Source organism: Erithacus rubecula (assembly GCF_903797595.1).
Source record: "Erithacus rubecula genome assembly, chromosome: 23".
Classification (NCBI taxonomy): Eukaryota; Metazoa; Chordata; class Aves; order Passeriformes; family Muscicapidae; genus Erithacus; species Erithacus rubecula.
Genome location: NC_136675.1, coordinates 3,885,577 through 3,913,303, shown reverse-complemented (window position 1 = coordinate 3,913,303; position 27,727 = coordinate 3,885,577). Strand labels below are relative to the sequence as shown.

The 27,727-nt window shown below is 51.2% G+C and overlaps 2 protein-coding genes across 2 annotated transcripts in view; both read right to left on the bottom strand.

Annotated features, from left to right (window-relative positions):
* AIRIM (AFG2 interacting ribosome maturation factor) overlaps positions 1–26,479 on the bottom strand; it is a 44,079-nt gene extending 17,600 nt beyond the window's left edge. The window contains exon 1 of the mRNA XM_079325614.1: positions 26,476–26,479. The gene's annotated coding sequence lies outside the window, so the exon portion shown is untranslated. The remainder of the gene's footprint in view (positions 1–26,475) is intronic.
* Positions 202–26,637, bottom strand: EPHA10 (EPH receptor A10). Its single transcript, XM_079325612.1, has 17 exons — positions 26,539–26,637; positions 25,497–25,561; positions 23,643–24,312; positions 16,848–17,003; positions 15,831–16,172; positions 11,162–11,286; positions 7,455–7,617; positions 6,311–6,419; positions 6,171–6,226; positions 5,353–5,478; positions 3,829–4,014; positions 2,742–2,803; positions 2,452–2,655; positions 1,815–1,964; positions 1,467–1,675; positions 1,218–1,382; positions 202–337 (listed from the first exon to the last, which is right to left on the bottom strand). Exons 3-17 carry the CDS (start codon positions 24,244–24,246, stop codon positions 223–225), a joined length of 2,772 nt encoding a protein of 923 aa, XP_079181738.1. The 5' UTR covers positions 24,247–24,312; positions 25,497–25,561; positions 26,539–26,637; the 3' UTR covers positions 202–222.
* Positions 26,638–27,727: the final 1,090 nt, after the last annotated feature.

Genomic DNA, 27,727 nt, shown 5'->3' with positions numbered 1-27,727 from the left:
GGCATCAGCACAGTTTGACTCATCTTACAAAACACCCGTGCCCACCCAGGGACGCCGCACCACCCCAGGATCCTGGCTGCCCAGCAGGGCACAGAGCCCTGCTCTCCTGTGTGCCAGCACCCAGCCATTCCACAGCCCACCTGAGAGCCCCAGGTGTCAGAGGTGGGGCTGGCTGTGGCCAGAGGCTGCTCCTGGTGGGGGCTGCAGCTCTGCAGGAGCCCCTCACACCTGCACGCCCCGCCCGTGCAGCCGGATCACCTGCGCCCGCAGCGCCTGGACCCCGCCCAGGAGGATCTTCTGGTGCTCTGCCAGCGTGATCCCCAGGCTGAGGATGTCTCTGCAAAACGAGCCCCACGTCAGCCAGGACAAACCAGCCTCAGCACTGTGCCCTGACACTGACTGCTTCCAGGACAGACACACAGGTAAGAAATCCCCAGCCTCTGTCCCAGCCAAAGCAATGCTGACCCTGACCAGGCATTCCAGGCTAAAAGGAGCCTGCAGCAGGCCAGGTGTGGGGCAGCTCTGACCCCGCTGAGCACAACAGATTATCAGTAAATCACACTGGATTTGGATCTGCTCTCTGGCTGGGTGTCCTAGGTTACAATGTAAAAATGTGCCCAAAGTCTGTATTATATCAGTATCTGTTAAACCAGGTGTGGCAGTGATCCCTGTCTCTGTGGAGATATCTGCTGCTAATGGGCCAGCTGTTAAACAAGTGGGGCAGTGTTCTTTATCTTTCCCACAGCCCATCCTCCCTCCAGGAGATATCTCCTGTTCATGGCCATTGAGTCCCAGTGCATGGCTGATAAAATTCCATCATCCCACTGGGAGATGCTCCAGCCAGGGGGAGGAGCCAAGCCTTTCCTACCCAGATAAAAACTGAGATTTGGAATACCAAGGCAGCCCTTACCCACTGGTTTCCAGAGGACAAGAGCTACCAGATCTTTCTACAGGATCACTGCTTCAACAAAACCACTTCATCTGGACTGCTGCCACCACCCTGACTAGCAGGGTGTCAGGTTGTATTCTGACTGTCAGTGGTTTTTTTTTTGTACTATTGCATGAATTTTATTTTTCTCCTTTTTTTTGTATTAAATTGTATTTCTGACTTGGAGTCGCTCACTGGTTTTGCTTTCAAACCATTACACAGGGGCAGGAAACACTGCTATCACTGCACCCATGACAGAAGGTTATAGCCAGGAGAATGGGTCACTTACTGGGCTGTCATCCTGGCCACCGACTCCAGGTAGCAGTAGCCCGCAGCAGTGAAGTTGTCCTTGTATCTGCCCATTTCTATAGCTTCCAGCCACTCACCCACTGAGCTGAAAGATGGGAAGGCTGAGAAGGTTCTCTTGGAGAGGGGGATGGACATGCCATGGGACCTGCCAACAGAGAGGGTGGTGAAGAGGCAGTGGGGCACAGCACAGTAGAGGAGGGACAGGCAGGTGTGGCAACAGGGTGGTCACCTGGGACACGTAGAGCTGGGACACGTGGAGCTGGGGCACTCTGGGGGCTCCAGGCTCTGCACCAGCTTGCTCAAGGCATTGTGGATCTGTGAGAACTTGGGCCGCTGGCTGCTGTCCTTCTGCCAGCAGTTGAGCATCAGCTGGTGGAGGGGTGGCTGGCAGTTGGCTGGGGCTGGCAGGCGGAACCCATCCTCCACAGCCTTCATCACCTGCAGCACACCAGGGGCTGGGCTCAGGTGCTGGGGTGCAAGCCAAAGGCAAGCCCTGGGGCAAGCCTCCCTCCTCACACCCGGCCCAGGAGCAGCAATGGCTGCACCATCACCCAGCAGGCAGCTGCAGGGCACTCACATCCTGGTGGGACATGTCCCAGTAGGGTCTCTCTCCGTAGGACATGACCTCCCACATGACGATCCCGAAGCTCCACACGTCGCTGGCAGGACTGAAGTGGTGATACTGGACAGCCTCAGGGGCTGACCACAGCACCAGGCTCTTCCCACCCTGCACAGGCAGAAGGGCAGGAATGATTTATTTGCCCAGCAGGATGTGGCCAATGCTGCCACTGTTCATTGTGCCCTGCCTGGCATCACAGGCTGGACACTGAGCAAACACATGTACCATGAGAACATTTAGTACTAAGAGAAAACTTTTTCTTCAACTTGTTTAAAATGTCACTGCAACTGTATGCTACACAGGAGTGTGAATCCTGAAATATTAATGGGAGAGGAGAATGTCCCCAGGAAGAGCTAATGGCATTTTGTACATTAATATTTAAAGAAAACCACCTCACAGCTGCACAAACACAAATCCTTCTGCCCTGGTTTGTGGCCAGAGCAGGCATGGTGCCAGGCCACTGCTATGCAGCTCCCTGACCAAACACATTGCATTTCTAGAGACAGAATTTCAAGGTGCAGAGTCCCTGTTCATACAAGAAGGAAGTGGGAGCCTAGGAGAAGTGTTGACAGCAAAATGTGGGAATGCAGCTCACCATGGTGGAGAAGATGGTTTCCATCTTCTCTTCCTGTGGCCGTCTGAACCCTGTGATCTTACACGCCAGGCTGCTGCTCACGAGGACCTTGTGGGCAGCAAGGCTTTTGTGCACATAGCCCATCTCTGCCAAGTACACCATGCCAGAGGCAATGCCCTGCAGCATGCAGATGAGCTGGGTGCCTGTGAACTGCCCCTCGTGCTTCTGTGAAAGCAAAGGGGGAAAAGACAAAGGTCAGCAATGGGAACGTGGCCAGGAGAGTCCAGGCTGGGCAGACACCCCTTACTCACCCTGAGAAAGGAGTCCAGCAGGCCATTCCCCATGTACTCCATCACTATCATCATGGTGCTCCCTGCACAGACAGACAGCAGGTGTGAGTGCCAACATCACATCTGCAGGGGTTAAAAATCCAGGTGCCAGCCCCTGTAGTGCCTGGCTTTTGGGGGAGATAAGGACATTATCTCAGCCAGGTTGTAATGAGCACTAGGTCCAAGGCTTCCCTGCCATTCCCAGCTAGGAGTGGATTCCAGTAGCAAAAGTTCCTTTCATCAGGAACTTGTGATGTGCTCTGAAGCACATCACAAAGGACAGCAGAGCACAGTGAAAGCAAAAAAAGCCAGCTCAGCCACAAAACTTTCTGTCCTAATAAAAAGCCTAGTTAGAATCAGCTCACATGTTCTGGTTTCTTTGGATTTACATGAATATCCATTTAACTATCGTATCCATAGCCTGATTCCACACACACCCTCCTGGGAGAGAGCTGGAGCAGTCAGTCTCATCTATTTTACTGACAGAATCTCACTTCAATTCACTTTTATTAAGAGCACATGTGCTTGGCTGCTAAGCCAGTTTCACCACCTGCATTTATTAGCTGGAAGCTTTTTATTAATCACTAGAACGCAAACCCACTGATGCAGGGGGGAACAGCTGCTCTCCAGGCAGCCTAATGCCCCTCTAACACCAGCTCATCCCCTAAAGCAGCAGTTTGAGCCCATTCTTGGAGGGAGCATCCTGGTGTTGCTATAAGCAGAGAGTCATGTATAGTAACAACAAATGACTTCTTAAGCAAGAGAAAAACTGAACCATATTTATAGAGTGGTTCACAAGCCTCAAGCAGGACAGTAATTCATTGGACAACAGGAGAAGACATCTCCTGTCACAAAACTATCTCTCAGTCAACACCAGGTGTTAATCTCTGTTTATTAATTCCTTTTACCAGAAAGTTATCATCCTGGGAAGGGCTCAGGCTGGAGCTGAGAAACTGTCTCAGCCTGGGGGAAAAAACCTCCCAGCCTGAGAAAAAGAACTCAGAATCTGAGAAAATGCCTGGCAAACTCTGCCTGGGCCTTCAGCAGTCCCACCCCCTGGCCCCCATACCTCTGGTGATGACCCCCTCCAGGCGGATGACGTTGGGGTGGTCAAACTGTCCCATGGTGCAGGCCTGTGCCAGGAAGGAGCGCTGCTGCTGCTCAGAGCAGCCAGCCCGCAGGGTCTGGATGGCCACGGGCAGCTCCCTCCTGCTGGGCAGCTCCAGGCAGCCCCGGCACGTCTGCCCAAACTCGCCTGCACAGCACAGAAACGGGGTCAGCAGCTGTGGCTGCAGTGCTGCCACTCACACCCAGCCCATCCTGAGCCACTCTGCATGGTCAGTGACACTCAGCCTTCTCCTGAGCCTCTCCCACCCAGCCCATCCTGAGCCACTCTGCATGGTCAGTGACACTCAGCCATCCTGAGCCTCTGCCATCCTGAGCATCCTGAGCATCCTGAGCCACTCTGCACTGCCACTGACCCTCAGCCATCTCCAGACCCCCTCTCATCCTGAGCATCCTGAGCCACTCTGCACAGCCACTGACCCATCTCCAGACCCCCTCCCATCCTGAACCACTCTGCACTGCCTCTGACCCTCAGCCATCTCCAGACCCCCTCTCAGCTTCTCTCTCCATGCTCTGCTTCAGTGCATATTGTGTCTTATCCCATGAGAGGAGGGTTAACCCCCTGTCACCATGCTCCAGGTCTGGCTGGTTCTGCCTCCTGGGCTGCTTCCCACAGAGCTGGAGACAGCAGGGCTGGAGGGTTCCTGAAATCCTTGAGGATGAACATCCCACTGCTCAGCCATGAGCTCCACAACAGGAGCTACACAATTCCCAACATAAAAAAAAAACAATATTGGCTTCACAGCAAAAAGCATGTAGATATGAACAGCTTTATTGATTTGAAAATCAGGTTCTTGTTAGGTCAGCAGTGAGACAGACACACTCCCAAATTCCTTGGATTGAAATATCTTCCTTACTAATTTATTTCTTGATTTTTCAAACACCATTTCCTCATGAAAGGTGCATGGGGCTCCTCTGAGCTGCTCCACACTGCAGTTCAGAGGCAACCTCATCCCCTCCTCAGTGTTCTCTCCCCTTCAACACTGTCCTTCAGCTGCAGACAAAGCCCTTCCCTCCTCCCTTCCTCCACCTCTGCTGCTACTACAGCTGAATTTATCTTTAGGAAAAGAAATGACAAAGAATGATCACGTTTCCCACATTCTGGCACACAGTAGCCATTAAGGCTCTAGGATCCAGTCAGGGGATTTTAATTTGCTTTTAAGTTTTAGGCAGTGAAGTTGATGAAAATCGATAAATCATTAGGTTCACGTGTTTATAAATAGTTTTCATGCTGCTGTCAAAGTGCCCAGATGCAGATAATTGCTGATGCTTTCTGGTCCACGTGGTGTTTGCTTGGCTCAGTGTGCTCAGTGCCTCAGGAAAACACCAGGGATGTGGAACAAAGCTTCTGGATAAAATCCTCACAAGCCCTGCTGCCCTCCTGTGCTGTAGGCAGGAACCCCCAAGGCTGGAGCAATGTCATGGGAGAGGGGAGCACACCAGCACAGCCACCACCCCATGAACTTGCCTGTCCTGATAATCCTCTCAATTTTGATGCTGGCATTATCCAGTTCCTTGGCAAAGAGGTGCACAGCCTGCATGGGGTCTTCACAGGTGCTGGGGTCAATGTATGTCCTCCTGGTGGGTATTTTAACTGCAGGAAAGGCAGAAAGCTGAGAGGGGCTCAACAGAACTTCCACCCACCCATCCTGGGAAACACTATCCCAGCTTATCCATCTCCTGTCTGGGGGCAGAACCTTTCTATAAGCAAAGCAAAAGACTCAGTTATAAAGTTTCTAAGTTGTTTTTTTTTTTTTTAGGATTAAGTGAATCCAACTGCTGTGCTCCACTGCCACAACCCCTGGGTAAAGGAGAGCAGCCCCTCTCACTTCACTCTTCAGTGAAGCTCCCACCCTTCAAAGCCAAGTGAAATGGTCAAGGCAGGCTCCTCTGCTTCTGAGGTGCTTTGGGGAGCAGAAAACCCTGTGTTCACTCCATGGGCATGTGCCAGGAATTAAATAAACTCATCAGTCCTGACATCTGAATTCCCTCTGACAACTGTTGTCTGTAAAATTACAGCTGCTCAATAAAACAAGGCTGTTTGCTCGTGTTCATGAGAAGCTGACAGAATAATTTATACACCCCATGTAAGCTGCAAGTATCCCCATTTCCTCTGTGCACTGACCCACATGCAGGAGGGACAGACTGGCACATGGAGCTGTCAAACCCACGGGTTATCTCTGGGATAACACAGGGTGACAACAGCTCCCAAGAGAGGGCTCAGGGATGCTTTGGTGGGTTATTAACAATAATAAACACAGGGATCCCACAGTCACCATCACTTACAGTGGAAGTACAGCTCCTCATCCCCATCCTGGCTGGCTTTGCTGTACCCACACTGCCTGCAAAGAGAATGAAGATGCACACCAGCACCTGGGCAGCAGAGCCCCTTATCCCAGGTCAGATCCATGGCTGGCCCTGCTCACCTCCTCCAGAGCATCACTCCAAGCACCAGGGACAGCAGCACTGCCAGCCCCACGATGGCCAGCACGGTGATGATGAGGATGGGGCTCTGCTCACTGGAGGCCACTGTCACTGCAGGAGGGAAGCAGAGCCCATCAGCAGCGTGCTCTGGGGCAGGTTAGAGGAGAGGAGCTGCCTTGGTCACTGCTGCCATGGCCAGCCTGTGTCCTCCAGAAGAGCAGCCACTTGTCTGCTTTACACCATCCTCACAAATTCATATTGTGGTTCAGCTTTGAGAGCCCAGGCAGCACACACAGAGCAACCCAGCACTGCTGCACCAGCTCCTGGTTTTGTTAATCAGAGCTGAGCAAGAACCCTGTTTATCAGAGGAACATATCAAAATTTATGGCCTCACAAATTGTTTTCTTTCATCACATTAATCCCTTTTCCTCCAGCTTTTGCAAACAGGGATATTAGATAGCTACATTCTCTATAAAAATTTTATTGGCTTCAATTAATTCTGAAACGTCTTCTGTGTGGCAAATGAAGGCAATTTAAAGCCCTGTTTAACACAATCTGTGGGAGCTGTTCTGAGCCAGTCAGCTCAGCCTTGCACTTCCAGCCAGCGTGGGGGAAGCCCAACATCCCTCCAGCCCTCTTTTAGTGAAAGAAGATGCTTTTGAACCACAGTGATCAATGGGAATTTAAAAGGAGAAGTCTCAGCAGATAACACTGATGCTGGCTGGCCTGAGCCAGCCAAGGAGCAGACAAGCCAAGTGCCTCCTGAGCCAGGACAGCAGCAGGAGGCAGGGAACAGCCATGAGCTAAGCCTGTTTTTGGGAAACCTCAGCCAAAGAGCAGAGACTGTCCCAGAGAAAGGAGCCAGAGAGAGACTGCCCTCACTGAATCTTCACTGAGGAGAGACAGGACAGGCTCCCCCAAGACAGGCAGGGCAGCAAGGCCAGCCTCATCCAAATCCAATGGGAAAATGCAAGGAAAAGCAAATTCCTGGACAGCAGTGGGACAGAGCAGGTCTCTCCCTTAGACCTGGAGAAGCAGAATCAGAGGAACAGCTGCTGCTCCATGGAACCAGGAGCAGCTGGGGCACAGCTGAGCACAGGGCTCAGCTCAGAGCCCTGACAGGGACACGAGCCCTGCTGCACTTACACTCTGCCAGTGTCTCCACTTCAATGCCAGGGTTGTAGTTGCCATAGTCTGGAGAGGAAGATGTTCGGATTTGGAAAATATAGAGGGTGCCAGGCTTCAGGTTATTGACTGTCACAGCTGTTGACGTGGTTTTCACAGTTGAGTAACTTTGATCTCTCTGATCCTGTGAAATAATGAGATACCTGAGATGGAGATGGCATGGCACAGTCCTGTCCTCAGCTCTGGGCCCTGTTGGGACAGCCTGTCCAAAGAGCCAGCTCCAAAAGAAACAACACATTCACTGCATGGCTCATGAGCAGAAATTATATGGGAAGGTGTCAGGAAATAACAGATTGTCTTGGGTTGCAATACAGGATGTGGCCAGAAATGTATATTCTGTCACCATCTGTTGATGTGAGGGCAGTGACCCTGATCTCCTGGCACACATTATCTGCTAATGGGCCATCTTTAAACCAGCTGGGCAATCATTTTTATCTTCCCACAGCCCATCCTCCCTCCAGGAGATATCTCCTGTTAATGGGCCATTCTTTAAAACTGGGTGTGGCAGTGATTCTTATCTCTGTGTAAATTATCTCCTGTTAATGGGCCATTGTTTAAAACTGGGTGGGGCAGTGATTCTTATCTCTGTGTAAATTATCTCCTGTTAATGGGCCATTGTTTAAAACTGGGTGGGGCAGTAACCCTGATCTCCTGGCACACATTATCTGCTAATGGGCCATCTTTAAACCAGCTGGGGCAATCATCCTTATCTTTGCCACAGCCCATCCTCCCTCCAGGAGATATCTCCTGTTCATGGCCATTGAGTCCCAGTGCATGACTGACAAAATTCCATCATCCCACTGGGAGATGCTCCAGCCAGGGGAGGAGCCAAGCCTTTCCTACCCAGATAAAAACTGAGATTTTGGACACCAAGGCACCTTCTTTCCACTGGATTCCAGAGGAAAGCCAGACCTTTCCACATCATCCCTGGACCTTCAGAGGAAACTGCACCTTCTCCAGGAGCACTGCTCCAGCTGAACCACATCTGCCACTGCAGGAGGATGCAGCCACCATTGAATGGGACTGTGCCACCACCCTGACTGACTGACGGGTGTCAGCTTGGATTCTGACTCTGGCAGGGTTGGTATTGTTCTTTGTAATACTGCATTTCTATTTTAATTTTCCTAGTAAAGAACTGTTATTCCTAATTCCCATATCTTCGCCTGAGAGCCCCTTAATTTCAAAATTATAATAATAATTTGGAGGGAGGGGATTTACATTTTCCATTTCAACGAGAAGCTTCTGCCTTTATTGGCAGACACCTGTCCTTCAAACCAGGACACAGATGAAGCTGGATTGTAGCTGCTGGGGAGGGGGTTTTGCCCCAGGCCACCACAACAATCCTGGATGTATGGAAAGTATGGAAAACTTTTCCTGACTGCTTCAGGCAGACTTCAGCCACAAGGTCCTTAGATGCAAACAGTGCCTAAAGCTTAGGCTATCAACTCTTCTGTGGTTTCATTTTGCTTGCAGCACTTTCTTAGCCAGCTAAGAGAAGAGGAGATGGATAAAGCTGCACAGAGGTTCCACAGGCAACTTAATTTCTACGAAGGAATCCAGCAGCAATCTGAGTACACAGAGTATTAAAAGGATTTTTATAGGGTTGGGGTTCCTTAGGAGATGGACCAATAATATTAGAGGTTAAAAACTATCCAACTACTTCAAGGTTTTAGGCAAAAGTGACCAATTACTGAAAGAAAAAAAGGACCAATTAGAGTGCTAAAAGATAATAACGTGGGGGTCAACATTTCTCTAGCATGAGTCATTCTAAGGAAGTAATTGCTTATCTAAGGGATGATTTTCCAGGAAGGCCCTGAAAGGGAATCTGTATCATCCACACTGGATGATGCTATGAAGATATGAAGGGAGAAGATGGGGGGGTGAGGAGCAGCTGTGCCACCCCACATGGCAAATTCCCCCTGTGCCAGGCTAAGCTGTGGCACCAGCAGCTCTTTGCTGCTCCCCTGCTGCACCTACTCAAGGGCTGGAGCAAATATTTGGATTGGAAAATGGCAGGAGGAGCTCTGAGGGGTATCCCAGCCCCACAGTGTGTCACAGGCAGTGTCCCAACCCCACAGTCCAGCACAGCACAAGCAGCAGCCACCCACTGCACTGCTCACATCACTACCAAATGTGTTTCCATTCAATACTTTTTCCCCCTTTGCATCTTCACAGTAAAAACAAAAGCTTTAAAAGCAAAGATTAGGAACTAAGTTGCTATTCATGTCAGCATCAAGAGCCTCATTTCAGTGAATAACTGCTAAACTGAATTTAAATTCTCTAGCCAAGGAGGAAGGTTCCTCATTTCATACCCCAAGTATCAGTTGCTGCAGCCCATTTGCACAGGAATTAATGTCTCGGGCTCCAGCATTTGCCCTCCCCCACAGATCCTTCCTCTCAAATCTATCAGATGCTGAAAATCACATTAATATGAATCAGCTTCACGGTAGCTTATTTCTAAATACAGAATGCTTACATGTCACCTGCACAGTGTGCCTGACATGCCACCAGCTCCAGAACAAGCCTGAGCACACGCAGATAAGGTAATTTGCAGAACTGTGTCATAAACTGCCTTTATTTTGATTTAGAGCCTTGTCCCCACTCTGCCCAATGGTATTTCTCCAAAAATTCCCAACTTACTGCACTTGTCAAACAGCAGCAATTTTTAAAATCAAGAAACTGCCATAAGAATATTTTCTGGGTAATCTCCCATGTAGAAGGGCCACTCATAGCTCACCACAGTCACAGGTTTGTGGCTCTCAGTCCTAAACCAGTGCAGACCACAGAGTCCAACACTCCCCTAGAGAGCAGGCTGGGAATACAGAGCCCATCTCCTCCAGGCTGTAGGAACTCCCTGTGGTGTCCCAGTCCCTGCCTGGCTGCAGCCACATGGTGCAGGGGTGACACAGCACCTGGCACCAGCAGTGTGAGGGTTGTGAAGTTTCTCTGATCTGCCTCATGAGCATCATCAGAGACTGAGACCCAGGACCTATCACTCACTCTGGACCTGAGTTCTGGCCTGGCCCAGGTGGATGCTGGCCCAGGGCTGTTTGTAGCTGTGCCTGGTGCTGGCCCAGTGCTGTCTGTAGCTGTGCCTGGTGCTGCCCAGGGCTGTTTGTAGCTGTGCCTGGTGCTGCCCAGGGCTGTTTATAGCTGTGCCTGGTGCTGCCATGGCACAAGCAGGGTGCTGGTTATAGTGCCCTGTTCCAGCACCTGTTTCTTGGGGCAATGATCTCTTCATACAACAGTCCATAAATCTCCACACCTCTTGGCCAGAGGCCACTCACTTTGGAAAAGGACTATAGAAGTGACGTTCCTAAAGAGACTCTGAGATCTCTTTCTCCCCAATGGATCAAAGATGTGTCTGTCATCAGGCTCAAAGACCCGTCCCTTCTGTTGGTAGCTGTATCCCATCCTTTCTCTCTCTCCCCTTTTACTTAATTTCCTTTACCCCTTTCTCTCTCTCTTTTCTATCTCAAAACTGAAGTGTTTTCACACAATAAACTGCATTGCTGCTTCCTGCTGAATAAAACCTGAGTCTCTTGCTTTTTGTCTTTTGCATCCTGGGGTCGAACGAACCATCCCGACTCCTGCTGGGGTTGGGTGGATGGTGACAAGCAGCAAAGGAAGGGGCACAAGCAGAGCCTGTGCCAGTGCCCAGAGCCTACCTTCTCAAAGTACCTGACCTCATACTCGGTGCCATTGGCAGTCAGGACTCCTGGCTCCTGCCACGACAGGGAGACACTCTTCTGCTCCACCTTGTCTGTGCGGATGTCGGTGACGGGAGCGGGCGCTGAAAACGCAGAGAGGAAACGAGCACTGACTGAGCTGCTGCTCCAGGGAACCTGCAGCTCACACTGCTGCAGAGTGTGTGGCCTCTGCAGACACCAGACCCCTCTCTCTGAATCAGGAATAGCTCCAGGCTGGTGATTGTGCAGTGGGAGAGACTGGGGTAAAACACAACAGCTTTGGGATCCGTGGGCAGCCTGCAGCACTCCGATGGAAAACTGGCAAAAATCCTAATGGCACCATCCACCCTCAGTGCTGCTGAGGGGTCTGAGGATGGGCTCACATCTGAACCCCTGCTGAGGATGTCTGGGAAAGGCAAAACACAGTCTCTGATCAGGAGAGCTGGTGGGACATACCAAAGCCTCCTGAACCACCCCACACCATATCCACCCCATGCAACTGGACTGCTGGGAGTATGAGCCCTGCTCTGAGAGCAGGCTGTGCATTTCTGGTCAGCACAAACTCCCTCATGCATGAGTGCATCCATTTAGTTCATCTACTGCAAGATGCATTTGTCAATATTCCTATTTTAACCAGGTTTGGCTCCAAACAAGTCTCCACAAGCAGCTCACAGCCCTCAGGCACAGCAAAAGCTGCATGGGGACGTTGACTGTTTCCAGCTTATCCTACTTCCCATCAAATCAGGACATTCCCTGGACCCATCTCTGTCCCACCAAGACTCCTGTGGAGAGAAACAAGTCCCTAGAAAGCAAACTTAAGGATATGTGAAATTTTGTATTTATTACTTAGCTCATTAATCTTTGTTGAAATAAAAAGCCCTCATGATGTTTTATTCGTGGTGACTTGCTATTTGATTCTGGGTCCCTTTGGCTTCTTATGAGAGTGAGAGGAGTCAAAGGGGCTCCTATTGCCCACACAGATCCCTGTGCTGTGACCCATCCCATGGTGTGGGACACAGTCAAACATTATCCCCCAAAACTTGCCTTGGGCACTGCTCCTGTAAGAAAGGCTAAGTGCTCCTTACTGTGTTGTATGGTCCCCATAAATTAAATATCACACAGCTGCCCTCCTATATGTCTGAATCCAGGAAATGGACTGGAGAGACCTGAATGTGTGGTCCTGACTGTTAACAAAGTCATCAGGAAAAATCCTACTCACTCACAGATGTGCTTTAGAGCAGAGCCCGTGGTACATGACAGCAAAGCAGGTGCCAGCCTCAAACATGTTTAAAAAACATTAAAGAAATTCACACAGGCTATAAAGCATTTCACACTGTGAAAAAAAAATGTGCTTCCCATCAATATTTTAAGCTCTCCTATCATTGCTTCTATTTGAAAAAGCAAACATTAAATTATTCACCACTCTGCCTGATTTTATAAACTCCATCTCCCTGTACGTGGGTTTTATCCTCTTGATTAACCAGTGTAGCAGCAGAACAGGCATAAAACTACACGTGGCACCATGAACAGCCCAGTGCATCCAGCAGCTGCACTCAGACACCAAACACGCCTGCCCTGCTCGTGCCAGACACAGCCACCTCTCCCCTCCCTCACATCCCAACACAGAACATGCCCTGGGCACCATCCCAGGCAGCTCCTGCTCAGAGATCTCCACTCCAAAGCAGAGGCTGACCCCAGGAGCTCAGGCATTTGCCCCAGAGCTGGCTCATCCTGCAGCCCTGCTGCCCCACAGTGACTCAGTCAGCCCTGGGCATACACAGGCAAATCCACTCTGGAGGACCAAACCCAGCTCAAACCCCTTCTCCAGCCTCAGGAAGGAGGATGCATTCTGGCACTGGTTGCATTATTAATCAGCAACAGATTTAAAAGCTCTTTAAGGCAGGAGCCTTGTATCCCTGCCGGGAATACAAATGACACGGGCCTGGAGTGCACATTTACATGGCTAATGCAGCTCCACTCCTGCAGGTGAACAGTTCCACTCACTCCTCAAACACTTTTATTTAGTCTCATGCTGGGGACAGATTAGAAAAAACACGGTATTAATTTTGCCACCTGCAGACTAAATTGCATCTCTCCTTTTTGCTGCAATTACAAGGAATGATGGAAAATTCCCTCTGGTGACTGCTGGAGGGGAAGGGCAGCACAGAGCTACACTTGGAGCTGGATTAGAGGAGCAGGATCTGACAGCTAAATAGGGTCTTGTTTCTTGTTTAATTTTTCCTCTGAACCTGCTTATCAGCAGACAGAGCTCCCCTGCTGCTGCAAACGACTTCTGAGACCACAGCAGGACAGACACCACGGAAATCACAACTCCAGGCATCCCTGCAGTCTCTTCCCCATGATCTCTGGCCTCACCCAGCACTTCTGTGCTGGGCTCTAGTGACAAGGGGCAGTAGAGTCAGGACTCCAAGGAATGGTGTGCCCTTAGGAGCAGCTCCCCACACTGTCCCTGCCAGCTGTGGCTCTGTGTCCTGTCTGTGCAGGGTCCCCTCCTCACAGTGGGGTCAAACTCCCTCAGGAGACAACTTCTGTGCTGATAGGCATGGCTTAACCATCACTGTCACCCCTTGTCAACACAGGGCACTGGTGCCTGCTGGCAGGGCAGCCCTGGGAGGGGACACTTTCAGCAATAAAATCTGCCAGTGTTCCAAGAAACTCCCCAGCCTCAGCTGCTTGGGTCATTCCGAGCCACCATCTGCATCTGGAGACTTGACAGCTCAACAAGAGACACTGATTCTGAACAGATTACAGGATTAATTATCCACATTCTTCATGTGCATTTCAGCTCCCTCAGGAGTACATGGTATTGAGTAAGGCTGAGATTTCCCCCTTCCCCGGGGGAAAAGCTGCTCTTTGCAGCCATGGGCCCCCATCACTGACTTGCTGCTTTGCTCCCTAAGAGAACAGGGCACTCACTCTTAGGTCCAGCTCAGACCTGGGGTAGGCAAATGGGAGCTGAAGAGCACCAATCCCTCTGCAGCAGACAGAGGAATGGCTTGTTAGAGCTCTCTGAGCTCACCACACCCCAGACTGCCCTCTGTCCCCCTGGCCTGAGCTCAGGAGGCAGGAGATCTTCCCAGAGCTAAATCCATCCCTGAACAGCCAAGATCCTAATGAGGAATGACACCTCTGCTGAGGAGCAGTCTGCAGCACAGCATCCCCCAATGGAGCCACAGGGATTGTGGTATGAGGGAAGAGAAAGCAACAACCTGCACAAAGACATTTGATCAAGCGGTGGGAAAATTATTTATAACAAGATCAAAGTTTAATCTCCTCAGATGAAATTGTTGGCCAATTCCTGCCAAGAGGTACCTGAGGATTATCTGTCTCCATTAACTGTGGCTTGGGAAAGGGTTTTCATGCAAATTAATAATGTAACTGCAGAGGAACAGACAAGGACACAACAAGGCAGAGCCGACTGTCCTTCAGCATAGCCAGCAGCAGAGGAGGGACCTGACTGTCCTTTTGCACAGACAACAGATGAGATGAGACTCCTCAGCCAACCCCTCTGATCAGGGACCTGTCCATGGGCACTCACTTCCCCTTTCCTGGGGCAACAGAAATGCCAAACTGGAAATGGACAGGGACAATTACAGTAAGAATTGTTTCACAGACCAGCATGGGATAGAGAGAGGAAATCAATTTTTTGTTTCTGAAGGGTAGCCAACATTTGAATTATCTGTTTTAAAGAGGGTTTTTTGATGAATGGGCTGAAAATATTACTTAGTCAAAGAATTGTTTGGTTTGGTTTTTTTTTTTTTAATTTGATTTGTAAATTCAAACAGCAGCCAGATCACAGAGCAGACTTGTCCCTTCACAGTCCAGGATGTCACCACACTCACTCCTTGCCTCCCAGTGACACCAGCTGGGAGTTGTCATGGGCCAGTCTTCACCTGCCCCTCTGCCACACCAAAACACCATGTCTGTGCCACCAGGACAAACCAAGGTGAAACAGGGCACAGACTCACAGACCTCGAGGACAGTGACCACATCATCCACAGACTCTGTGTCCTCCCAGCAGCAAAGCCACTGTCCTAGGTTACAATGTAAAGATGTGCCCAAAAGTCTGTATTCTATCACCAGCTGCTGAAACCAGGTGGGACAGTGATCCTTGTCTCTGTGGGAGATATCCTCTGCTAATGGGCCAGCTGTTAAACCAGGTGGAACAAAGTTCTTTATCTTTCCCACAGCCCATCCTCCCTCCAGGAGATATCTCCTGTTCATGGCCATTGAGTCCCAGTGCATGACTGATAAAATTCCATCATCCCACTGGGAGATGCTCCAGCCAGGGGGAGGAGCCAAGCCTTTCCTACCTAGATAAAAACTGAGATTTGGAACACCAAAGCAGCCTTTTTTCCACTGGTTTCCAGAGGACAAGAGCCACCAGACCTTGCTACAGGATCACTGCTTTGACAAGACTACTTCTACTCATCTACATTAACTAACGGGGTTGTATTCTGACTCTGTCAATCATTTTTCTTTAGCACCATCACATGCATTTTACTTTCCTCTTTTTCCCCCCATCAATTTCTATTTCTCACTCGGAATCTCACCGATTTTACTCTCCAACCAGCACACCCACACCCCAAACCCCAATCCACCCTGTGGGTGCAGCCCATGTCCATACCTGCCTGCCCTGTGGACACGTTGACCTCTGCGTACTGCTGTCCGGCCAGCGGGCTGACGGCCGAGACGCCGTTGAGCGCCAGCACGCGGATGGTGTAGTTGGCGTGGGGCAGCAGGTTGACCAGCGTCACCGTGCGCTGCACCAGCCCCGTCTGCTGTGGCACGAAGGCCACCCCGCTGCCGCAGCGCTGGCAGCGCCCCGGCGGCGCCGCGCCGCACCGCCCGCACCACAGGCTGTAGGTCAGGTCGCTGCGGCCGCCCGCGTCGGCGGGGGCACTCCACTGCAGCACCAGGGAGGATTGCTGCAGGCTGTACACCAGGTTCCTCGGGGCTGAGGGTGGGCCTGGAAGGAAGAAGGAGGTGTTGGGATAAAGGTGAAGGTGAGCTGGGTGCAGCAGTGCAGGTATTGGGGGTAGGGGAAGAGCATGGATGGACGCAGGCAGGGGTGGCATGAGGGAAAATAGGCTTTTAATGTACCTGTTAACATTTAACATGCTGGGACAGATGATCCCAGCTGAAGGAGGGACCACAGTGTGCTGACCCAATATTTTCCTGAGCACCACGCCACTCTTAAAATTTAACATGCTGGGACAGATGATCCCAGCTGAAGGAGGGACCACAGTGTGCATGACCCAATATTTTCCTGAGTGCCACCCCGCTCCCAGCCGTGCTCAGCAGAGATTGGGGGTTCCTCATTGCTGTGCTGGCAGCTGGACGCCATCCATCACCAGAGCAGCTGGACTCCAGACCAATTAACTGGAGGCCATTTAATTAAAACCTGTGAACTATAGTGGCTAAATGACTGTGCCCCAATTTTAACAGGGAGTCTGCCAGCCTGACAGCACATCTCATCACAGGGACAGCCCCTCCATCCCCTCCACACTGCAGCATCCCCCAGCACAGCTGGGACCCCGAGGGGGGCACACAGAGCAGGCAGGGGGAGCCTGCACAGCCCTGGGCACTGCAGAACAGACCAAGAGGTGGATGCTGCAAGGAGCAGCTGTGCAGCGAGACGTACGTGTGCAGGAGGCAGATGGTGGGTCTGAAGGAGACCTGGAGTAATTTGCCTGGCACAAACAGAAGGTGGAGGCTTCCTCGTGTGTGAAGCTGTGCTCAGGGCATGGAGAACAGAGAGGGAGACGCAGGGAGAGCTTGTAAAACCCCGGGAGGCAAGCTGAAAGAGAGAGAGGGTGTTAAGGAGAGAGCAGCACATGTCTGGTGACTGCATTTCCCTCTTTCCTTGGACATCCTTTGCTGCCACTGGCCAGCAGACACCACCCTCTAAGCTGCTTTCCCTGAGCATCTGCATGATCCTAGAACCAAGAGAGATGTGCCTTGGTTTAACCCAGAGGAGACATCTGGGTGCTGTAGCTCTGCACTGACTTCCATAGTAAATCATTGCCTATTTAGGGTGCAAGATAAACCAGGAAAAAATAGCAAATGTTAAAATTACTCCCAAAACATCCAATTCCCTCTTTAGAGTGAGAAACCAAATCAAAACTCGTAGTATATTCATAGAATGGAGACAGAATTTGCTTTTTCCTTTAGTTAAGGCAGCACTGACCACCATACAGGGCAGAAATAATCACTGCACCAGACAGGACAGGAAAATCAATCCTATTTACAAACATGATGGGATCCAAGCACTAAGCCCAGAGCCCACATCCCTCAGATGTGCCTGTCACACAAAATCTGACATCTCATCACAGGAAACTGAACATTTCCAATTAGAAGTGTCTTTCAGACTAGCCCACCCTGTTTTCTAACAGTCAGAAGTCAGTTTACAGAAGTGTCTGTCATTAATAATGGCACAAAATGCCCCAGTTTGGATGTCCCTGAAGCAGGAACCAAAACCCCATGTGAGTGTGACCCATGAGGAACCATGGGCTTTACTTGCTATTTTTTTCCCCTTGGCTGTCCAAAACTTGCCCTTGAGAAGAACAAAAGTGCCCAGCACATGTGATGCATCATATGTGTGTCTCTGTTTCTTTTTTCAGACAAACTCCCACCTTATTCCACCTCATCCTACGAGTGTTTTTCTTGGTCTCCAGCTGGTTTAGGTGTTCCTGTCATCTCACAGTGCTTATTTCTGCAGTGGGTATGTGACAGCTCTTGGGAGATCAGGTCATCAATTTATAGAATGAAACTCTCTTTTTTTGTACACTGCTTTCTATCCCATTCCTGGTCCTCTGGTGCTACCACAACTCAATTATTAAACAATAAAATTCAATAATTCATTGTCCCAAAGAGCCAAAGAGAAGCAGCCAGATGGGTCAGATGGATCAATTGCCTCTCTCCAGCTCCACCACTGCTGACCACAGAAGCTCCTCAAGCCAACCTGACCTGTGTCACTGACAGAGAGAGCACATTCCCCCCTCAATGTGACACTGCACACTGCCAAACCAGCAGCAGAATGAGCTACAATGATTTCCCAGCATGAAGTAACCATGGGAAAGGCTCCTCTTACTCCCTCACCTGACACAGCTCCTCAGACAGGAGCAGTGTCTCTGCTGAGACAGAGCAACAACATCTCATTCCCAGCTTGGGCCATAGGGAAAGCAGGGGCAATTGAGGATGCAGACCTAGAAAATGCATGGTTTCCTATCCAGTGGCACAGGACAGCTTTCAATTTCCCTTTCCAGTGTACCAGCAGCAGCACCATGTGTGCCAGTGTGAATTAATAACAGCTGCAGCCTCACTCAAAATGCCTATGCAGGCATTTATAATTAACACTACAACCCAGTTGTCTTCCAAAATCAATTCCTTTCCAGTTTTGGCCATGGAATTGTATTTGACAAAGTTCATCTGCTTTAATGTGTGTTAATTTTCTCTGCTGAAGCAGACATTCATAAAAATACTCTTTAAGAAAGCCACAGCTGGGGAAACAGGCAGCCAGAACTGGGGGTGCCACAGCAAGAACCAGGAGAGCACCCCAAGTTAAGGCACCCAGCTGCCTGACAATCCCTCCCAGCAAAGGGCAGACTGGGAGCACTGGGTCCCTCCAGCTCTTAGACTTGCATCCAGCCCTCCCTGAGCAACACTCAAACCTGCAGCCTCACCACTGGCATCTTAGCTGTTCACAAAGCATCTTCCACAGGAGCTCTTGCTCCTGCTGACTCCTCACTGGACCAGCCACACTCCATCTTAATCCCATTATCGAGCCAAGCAAGTCACTGTTTATTATGTTCCAAATATTTCATCAGTGCTCCAGGGGCAAAGTGCCTCAGGGCAGCAGCCCCAAGGAGGGACAGACACTGCCAGGCAGTCAAGGATGTGCTACCCAAGGCAGAGAGGGCACCTTGTGTGAATCTCTGGCAGAACAGAGTTTTGGTGGTGTCCTGAGGTGGCCAAAGAGCTTTTTGGACAAACACCCTTGTGTAGCAGGGAGGCTCCTGCCCCCTCCAAGGTGAGTTTGAGATCTGAGCTTGTGTTACCAGCTGTGATCAATACTGAGGGCAGAGAGAAGGGACAGCAGTGTCCAACCTCTGTGCCAGTGAGAGGGACAAAGTCAGCATGGGGAGCAATCAATGAGTCAGGCTCCTCTCACCTCAGTTCCATGTCTGCCAGGATGGGAACTTTGGGCTGCACCACTCCAGAGAATCCAAAAGCACCTTGCCTTCCACACAGTTTGGAGGTTTTGAATAACTGGTTTTTGACAAGCAGCCTGTGGTCCAACACAATGCCAGCAACTCTGACACCTCTAGACAATGCTACTCTGTAATTTTTGTCCTTGTTAAATAATTTGTGGAGTGCTAAAACAAAAACCTGTGCCCAAGGGCAAGATCTTTGTGCATCCCCAACAATGAACTCTTAAGAGCCGGAATTAAATTTAGTGATTTAGTCCAGAAGAAAGACAGTATTGAAAATCTAACAGAGTACATTCCATGAACCCAGCCAGGACTGACAGAACCTCATTGCTATTTATGCCAGAATGTTCCTCAAGGACACACTGAAGCAGGCACATCCTGCTGACCCAACTGCAATCCACTGGTGTCTGTCTCAGCTCCCTAATGGATCCACCAAACAGTTCCCAGTGAAGGACTGGCTGACCAACCTCTGCAGCAGCCTGAAGAGCATTTCAGCTCACACAAACCCCCTCAGCTGTGGGCAGGACACATCCCCTCTGTATTTCAACAGTCCATGCAACACATTCATCCAGCAGCCAGATATCCATGACCTTAACCTCACAGGAATGCTGCAAACAACTTGTGATGCTTGTAATTGTCAGAGTAGTTTGCTCTGAAATTAAATGTCATGGAGCGATTTGTGTCTGAATCTGTCACAGCTTCCACAGCCTTAATTATTTCAGACACACTGTGAACCAGTGCAATCCCAAATGATGAATACCTCCAAGCCTGGTCATTACCCCAGGGAGACTGGAAAGAGAGTTTGTTTTTTTGTTTTCCATGGCTGTTCCAAGTGCCTGGCTGATGGGCAGCAGCACCAGGCTGATGCCACCTCACAGCCTCCCACCCAATGTGCCCAGATCCAGAATTCCTGTGGAATTTCCTCCAATTCCACACAGCAAGCACAGAGCCTGACTGTGGGATGCCTGATGAAAGCAAAACCTGGTGCTTTGTGCAACTTACAGAGCCCCAGGAGGAAAAATAAACGTATGCATAATCCTCCAGCATCAGTCAGCAGATAAAATACACTCCAGGAGCACTTACAGGTTTGTAAGCTAATGTATAAAAGATGAAACAAATCAAAAGCTCCAAGTGCTGTACATTTGGATCCATCTTTTTTGTACTTAAACAGAAAGGCAGACCTCAGGCTTCAGGAGGGATCTTTGCAGTAAATGACAAAATACTGTAATCTATTATTTTAAATTCTCTAACTTTCAACTGAACTATTTCTTTCCCACCTAAGGCCACTGCAGTGACACAATGCTGTGATGGGACATATCCAATGGATGGAAGAGCATCTTACTCACCCCACATCCCACTCCCACCCCAAACCTTTGCATTCTCCTAAGACAGATACAATAAATCTCCCTTGGGTCTTGCCCACAGCAGGTTGAATTCAACATGCTGCTCAAAAATCCATCCAGTGATGTAGACAGGGAGGGGGAATTTCTGTTATTCCCCATTCCAAGCAGCACCTGTGGACAAAGCTGCCACTGAAGCCACCTCCTGTGCAAGGTTTTCCTCCCCACAAAAGCAGCAACACTCATCTCTTTAAAAAATCATTTAAAAATCCTGACAAAGCACTAGGAACTATTCCAACTCTAAAACTGTTTTCAGTGATGCCATTCCCATGTAGACAAGGGACACTGGCACTAATTAGAGCATCACTGACCAGACCAAGCAGGGCTCCAGGTGCTGCTGAGGGGCAGCAGAGCATGGGACACAGCAGCAGTGCAGAGCTGGCTCCTGCCTGTGCTGTCAGAACTGGAGGAAAATGAATTGAGGAGGAAACTTTGCCAGAGCACAAATTTACGTTTCTGTCAAAGAAGAGTGGCTGGCAGCTATTTTTGGTAACTGGTCTCTGTCATATTAATTCAATGTCTGGTTTTAGTTGTCTCATTTGCAGCAAATCTGGCTGGTAAATATTAACCTTGAGCTTTGTTGAAATTCCCCTTGCAGACATGACTAGGGATGGGATAGGAAAGATGGTGCAGGAGACAATTTTGAATGAAAATATCAGGGAGACCCCCCCACATCATGGATTCATTTACACAAAAGCTATTGCTACACACCATAAAGCAAACAGGGCTACAGCTCTCACCTGATAAAATTCAAGGCAAAAAGACATCAAAGCTGAGAAGCCGAGTGAAAACAAAACAGGGATGGGCAAAGGATCATGCACAGAGCACAGGACTGCCCTGTGCATCTTCTGGGAAGGGGTTTTATGGTCAGAGTAAGCACAGAGCAGCATCTGGCTACAGAGATACATCAAGACAAGCAGTCTGAGTGCATTCCCAGTGACAAACTCTCTTCTTCATGAGTGGATGTTAAACAGACTCTAAAGTTGTGAAGTCCCACCCCAGAGATGGCTGCACTCCACTGAACACCAAAACAATTCATCAGAAACATGCAAACTTGTCAGGAGTGCCTCTGAAGCAGTGGTGCAGGACAGGAGGATGGGCATGGGAAGACTCAGCTTTCCTGCACAGCCATAAGTCCTATTGTTCTTCTTTTCATCTCTCCTAATTTCAGAGTGAGGACACCAACCTTCTCTTGGTACAGGATGCTTTCAGGAATTAAATTAGGGTTACAGGGACACCAAGTTTAAACACCTTCACCAGTTCATCTCCTGCATCCTCCACTGTCACCACCACCACCCTCAAGGGCCACCCTGGCCCCCATCCCACCCCACAGGCACCAGCAGCAGCAAAGCCCCCACCACCCCCAGCCCACCACCCACACCTCTCAGGCCCTCAAGAGCTGCAACAGAGACTGTGGCCAAGAAGTTTTGTGGGCCAGCAGGAGTCACACCCTCTGAGCCCTCCAAAGCCACCAGCACAGGATCAGGGTGGTGGAGCCAGGTGTGTTGTGCCATCACCTGACTGGTTTAACACCCCCAAACTCCCAAAGCATCCACCAGCCTCCAGCTCAAGGGAAGAATTTCCTCATTGAAGAATTTCCAGAGCCCTGGCTGCTTTCATCAGAAATCTTTTCAAGCTATTCACTTAGCACTATGCTAATGCAGGGCTGCAAATAAACCCAAAACTTTCAACCCTTAAAAACTATTTTCTGATATTTGACCAGACATCAGACGCTGCTCCACAGAGAATGACTAATGACCTGCTTTCTGTGAGAGGGGAGAGAAACTTAATTATGTCCATTAAATTACTCCAAATATTTTTCCTCAGAGAATATGAATTATTTAAACTCAACAGAGCAACCTGAAACATTAGCAAAAGCCTTCAGGGACTGTTATGTTAAAATCCCCACTCCAAACAGATGTGGAAAGCATGGCAAGCTGCCATGCAGCCACTGAAGCAATCAACAGCACTGAGATTTCAATTTGATAGCTTTAATAAGGTCTTCTTCAGGAGAAGCCACTGCCCAGAGCCCTGGGAAGGGCATCCCACCAGCTGGAGGAAGGCAGCACTATCAGCACAGTGAAAAGCCTGGAGGTGCTCCTGAAGGGCAGATCTGATTCCACAGGAAAAGATCTCTCCTACTGCCCCACCTGTCCCCAGTGCAGGGGAATCCACCTGCCTGGGACTTCTTTAGTTGTTTTCCTCTCAGTTTTTGAGGTGAAAAGGGAGACATCCAAGGTGTCATCTGGACACCAGGCATGGGGAGCAGAGAGTCTTTTCAGATGTGAACAATGCATCTCCTTTGCCAGGTCCCAGTTGGCAAGAAGGTGCTCAGGGGTGGCATTAGCCCAACAACTCTCTCCATTCAGAGGCTCACACACTCTGAGGAAGGGCATGACAGCCAGCACCCCACACCTGGCTCTCACCTGCCTTTGAAAGTGGTCACAGCCCCAGGTTTGTTAGTGAGATGCCTTGCTAAGGCAGAGGGTACATCCATTTTTGCAGCTGTCCTTAAACATAACCTTGTGAGCTGTAAACTCAACAAATTATTAAACCGTGTCCAAAGCGTGTCAATAGGGATATTAATGTTCTAGAGTAATTTTAACATTACAGATAAAGCTGTGGGAAATGCCTGGCAGCACCCAGAGCTGAATGTCTGCCCAGCCAGCCCCATGCCCTCTACCTGCCACCCTCCAAACAACCTGGGGAGCTGCCATCCCCCCAAGATACATATTGCTGACAAGAGACAATTCCACTTGTCCAAACTGTGCTCAGCTGTGGACTGACACCCACAAGAACCACCAGGACACCAATGGCCACTTTTACCTGTGCATCCCCCGTCCTTCTCCTCAAAGCCAGGGCTGCACATGCACTTCCCTACGGGCACCAGCCACTCTCCCTCTGCACTGCAGTGCATCCGAGGGGGATTATCCACGTCCACCTCAGCATGAGCCACACAGGTGCCCTTAACTTCCACCAGTGTCACAAAAGCCGTCTCTGCCACCGTGTCAGGGAACAGGGCCAAGCTCTGCACGGTGCTCAGACACTTCTTGTAATAGACCCTCACGGAGACCAGCGCCACGCAGGCGCCCAGGTCCTGGAAGCCCAGGTGGAAGCCCCTCTTGCTCAGGTGGCCAATCTCCCTGAGCTCAGTGTTGAGCTTCATCTTGCGCTGGCCCAGGTCCCCCTGGGTGAAGCTCTCGTCGGCAGCGATGGTGTCGATCTTGGTGAGCTCGGCCTCGCGCGCGCTCCGGCCCAGGTCCCGGTCGGACTCCACGTAGTACAGGTTGAAAGTCTCCTTGCAGGTGCTGCTGACTCCAGGGATGCTGTTGCAGTCCCTCAGGGTGAATTTGAGCTCGATGAAGATCCTCTGGCCGTGGTGCCTGGCGATCCAGCCCGTCTGCAGCCAGTTGTTCTGGTTGGGCTCCATGACGTTGCACACCTGGTAGGTGCGGATGGGCTTGAGGGTTTCATCCACGCCGCTGATCTCTTCCCACTGGGGACAGGACACAAAGGGCTGTAACCTCCCAGCAGCTGAGACACATCAATGGTATGAATGTCACTACCACAAGCATCCCCATTGTGTTGTAGACTGGAAATTCCTCAGCCCACCAAACCCACCAGCTGCAGTAACCCTGCTCCTGGACCACCTGAGCTCTCTGCAGAGATGCAGATGTGAAGACACAATCAGAAAGGCAGCACTGGCAACAGATCTTTGTTTTCCAAGCCTAATTCTGGACACATCATCTGCTGAGGAGCCAGAGCCTTCATCTCCCACACACTCCTCAGATTTTCTGTCCCTGGGAAGGTGCATCCACACAGTGTAACCCTGGATGGGGTCAGGCCACCCAGAGAAATGTCTAAGGAGGTGTGACACCAGTCACATCATAACACAAGGATGTCAAACACCTTCATGAACAGCAGCATCTTCTCTGCCAGGAGAAGTTTTAGCTGCAACAGGAGAAATCCTCCAACTGCAAGTGAAACAGCATTTCCCCAAAGCTATCAGCAGAGATTCTGATCAATGAAATGATGATTCAACCTGCACAGCCTGAATGATGACCTGGCAATTTCTCAAAGCAATTCTTTCTGAGAGTAAATTTATACAACAGTCAAAACATATCCAGAACAGAGTTTCTTCTGCAAACAAACAGCTGTGCCACACAGATGGCTTCAGGACCTATTGCTCTTCCCTCTGAACACTTTGTTTCCACTTGGGAAAATGAACCCAAAGCTGCAAGGAGTACAACTCCAAGCTTACAGAAAGTGGCTTTAGACCAACACCAGCAGCAAAGGGGCTGTTGAAACAAACTTTACATGACACAGCTCCCAGTGAATTCCTCAGCCACAGCTCTTGGGTCCTAAGGGCTAGACTGACCCTTGGTGCTCATTCTTCTTGTGGTGTATGAACCACAAAAGCCTTAACTGGAGAGTGTTTATTGGCTTGTTTTAGTAGTGCAAAATCCATTCTGAGGAGGGACTCAGATAGCCAATGCCTCTCCTGTTATGGGCCAAGCTCCCATCGACCTGGACTGAGGAGTTCCGTGGCTGCCAGCCCCCACCCGGCTCTGTGGTAAGCAAAGTGCTCACACCGCAGGATTTCAAATGCTGAAATTTCAGAGGCTGGCAGACCTTCCACCCTCTCCGGTGGTGCAGGCACAGTCCCACCCCCGTGCTTACCCCGTTCGATGGGTGGGAGGTCCAGCCCAGCTCCGCCTGCGACTCCTTTGAGTCCAGCAGGACAACTGCAGGGAAGACAGCATATTAGGAAAACCACTGACAGAGGAAATGCGTGTAAAACCCACCAAGTTCATGCACTGGGAAACTTAATGCCACGCTGTGCCAGGTCCCAGGGCGTGGGAGCAGCTCCCAGCCCGGCTCCACCAGCCCTGGCATCACCCTGTGAGCACCAAGAAGCTCTCACTGCACACCCAGAACAACCTGATCGACTGTGCCATCGCAGGGATGATTGCTCGGACACCACAGACAACACTGACACTGTACCATGCCCACAGCGTGCGGATGCTGGAGCTGAAAGGTGCCAGCAGCTGCTTTGAAAAAGGGATTTCCCTGGCAAACGACACCCTTTTCCCACAAAACAGCCAATTCTATCTTTGGCAGGAAGAGCTGTTTCCCTCAGTTCACGGCTTCACCATCGTTGCACAGCCAGCAAACAGGCACAGCGCTGGACCGGCAGGCTGAGACACCGGGAGCACGGGGCGCGGCGGCGCATCCCCGGCGGGCACATCCCCGACACCGCCCGGAGCTCCGGGTGCTCCGAGATTCCCTTCCCGCCTCCGACACCACCGGGGTCCGTCCGCGGCCGCGCAACCTCCGCGAACACGGACCCGGGGCTCGAACCGTCTCCCTGTCATGGTACCGGCAGCGCGCTGCTCGTGCCTCCGGTGGCCGCGGGCACCGGGACACCACGGGATCACCCGGTGACTGCACGAGGACCCGTCCGTGCTCTCCCGCTCCTCCGGCAGATCTCCGCGTCCCGGAGAGCGGCGGCACATCCACCCCACAGCCCGTCCTGCCAGCCCCGGAGCAACCCCACCGTGAGCCGAGCCGGCCGCTCCCGGTACCGCAACCGCGGCCAGCCAACGTGGGGGTCAATGCGGGGACACCGCGCGCCCAGGCAGCCGGGCACCGGGGACACGGCACGGCCGAGGGCGCGGGAGCGTCGGAGCACCGGGAGGCGCCGCCGCCCCGCCCGGCTCACCCTGCTCGGCGGCGGCGCGGGGCAGCAGCAGTGGCAGCAGCAGCGGCAGCAGCAGCAGTGGCGGTGGCAGCGGCAGCAGCACCGGCAGCAGCGGCGGCAGCGCCGTCTCCATGGCGCCGCGACTCCGCGCCCCGCGCCGCCGCCGCGCTCCCGCTCCGCGCCCCTCCCCCGGCGGGGCGGGGCCTCGCCCGCGCAGCCAATGGGTGGCAGGGGCGGGCCCAGAGAGGGGCGGGGCCGCCTGAGGGAGGGGGCGGGGTTGGCGCTGGCTCCTGAGGGAGCGCGGGGCAGACGGAGCTCTGCGCCCGGCCCGTGCGGAGCGCTCCGTGCTGGAGCTGCTGCCCGGGGCAGGCACAGCCTCGCTGCTGCCACAGTCAGCAGTGCGTTACCATCCCCATGCCCCGATGGTGTTTGCTGCTGATAGCGAGCCAGAGTGTTGGGTTAGAGCCTCCTTCCAGCAGCGCAGGGCCCAGAACAGCGGGGCACCTCTCATCCCTACAGGCAATGCCCAGGAATGCCAGTTTTGTCGATCTCTCTGGGTTGAAATTTTATTCCCAGCTTCATGTCGAGATCCTCCAAGCCCAGCCGACAGAAACCTCAGGAAAGGCAGCCCCGGGTGGGGTTAGTGCTGCCTCACCCACAGCCAGGACAGTGCTGGGCTCCTGGGAGAGGCAATTCCCCAATTCCTGCCTCGCCAAAGCCCCAGGCCCGCAGCCGCTTGCACTGGGGGAGGAACTCAACGAGGTTTAATCATTACTAATTGTAAGTGTTGCAGGTTCCTGCCGACTTCAGTCACACTGAATCCCCACAGGTTTTCTCCCAGTGGCAGGTACACTGATACCAAAGCAAACATTTGTTGCTGTGGGATGTTCCTTTCACTGTGATTATGTGGCAAATGTAAAATATTGCAGGTCTGAAGTGAAACCATTGAGCCTCCATCTAGCACAGCCCTGGAGTTGGTGCTCGGACCTCAGGCCAAGCCCAGATGGACACTTGGAGACAGAAGATGTTTCCAGCTCTGGTCATTATTACCTTTCCTCTCTGTTTAACTTTACTGGTGAGGAAGTTGCCTTCCATTTATCAATGTTCTTCCCATCTAGGAAAGCTCAGTGTGGATCAGTGCAGCAGCACTGGAGCCCCTCCTGCACCTGTGAGCCCAGGAACAGCCACACTGACTGGACTACAAATTCAC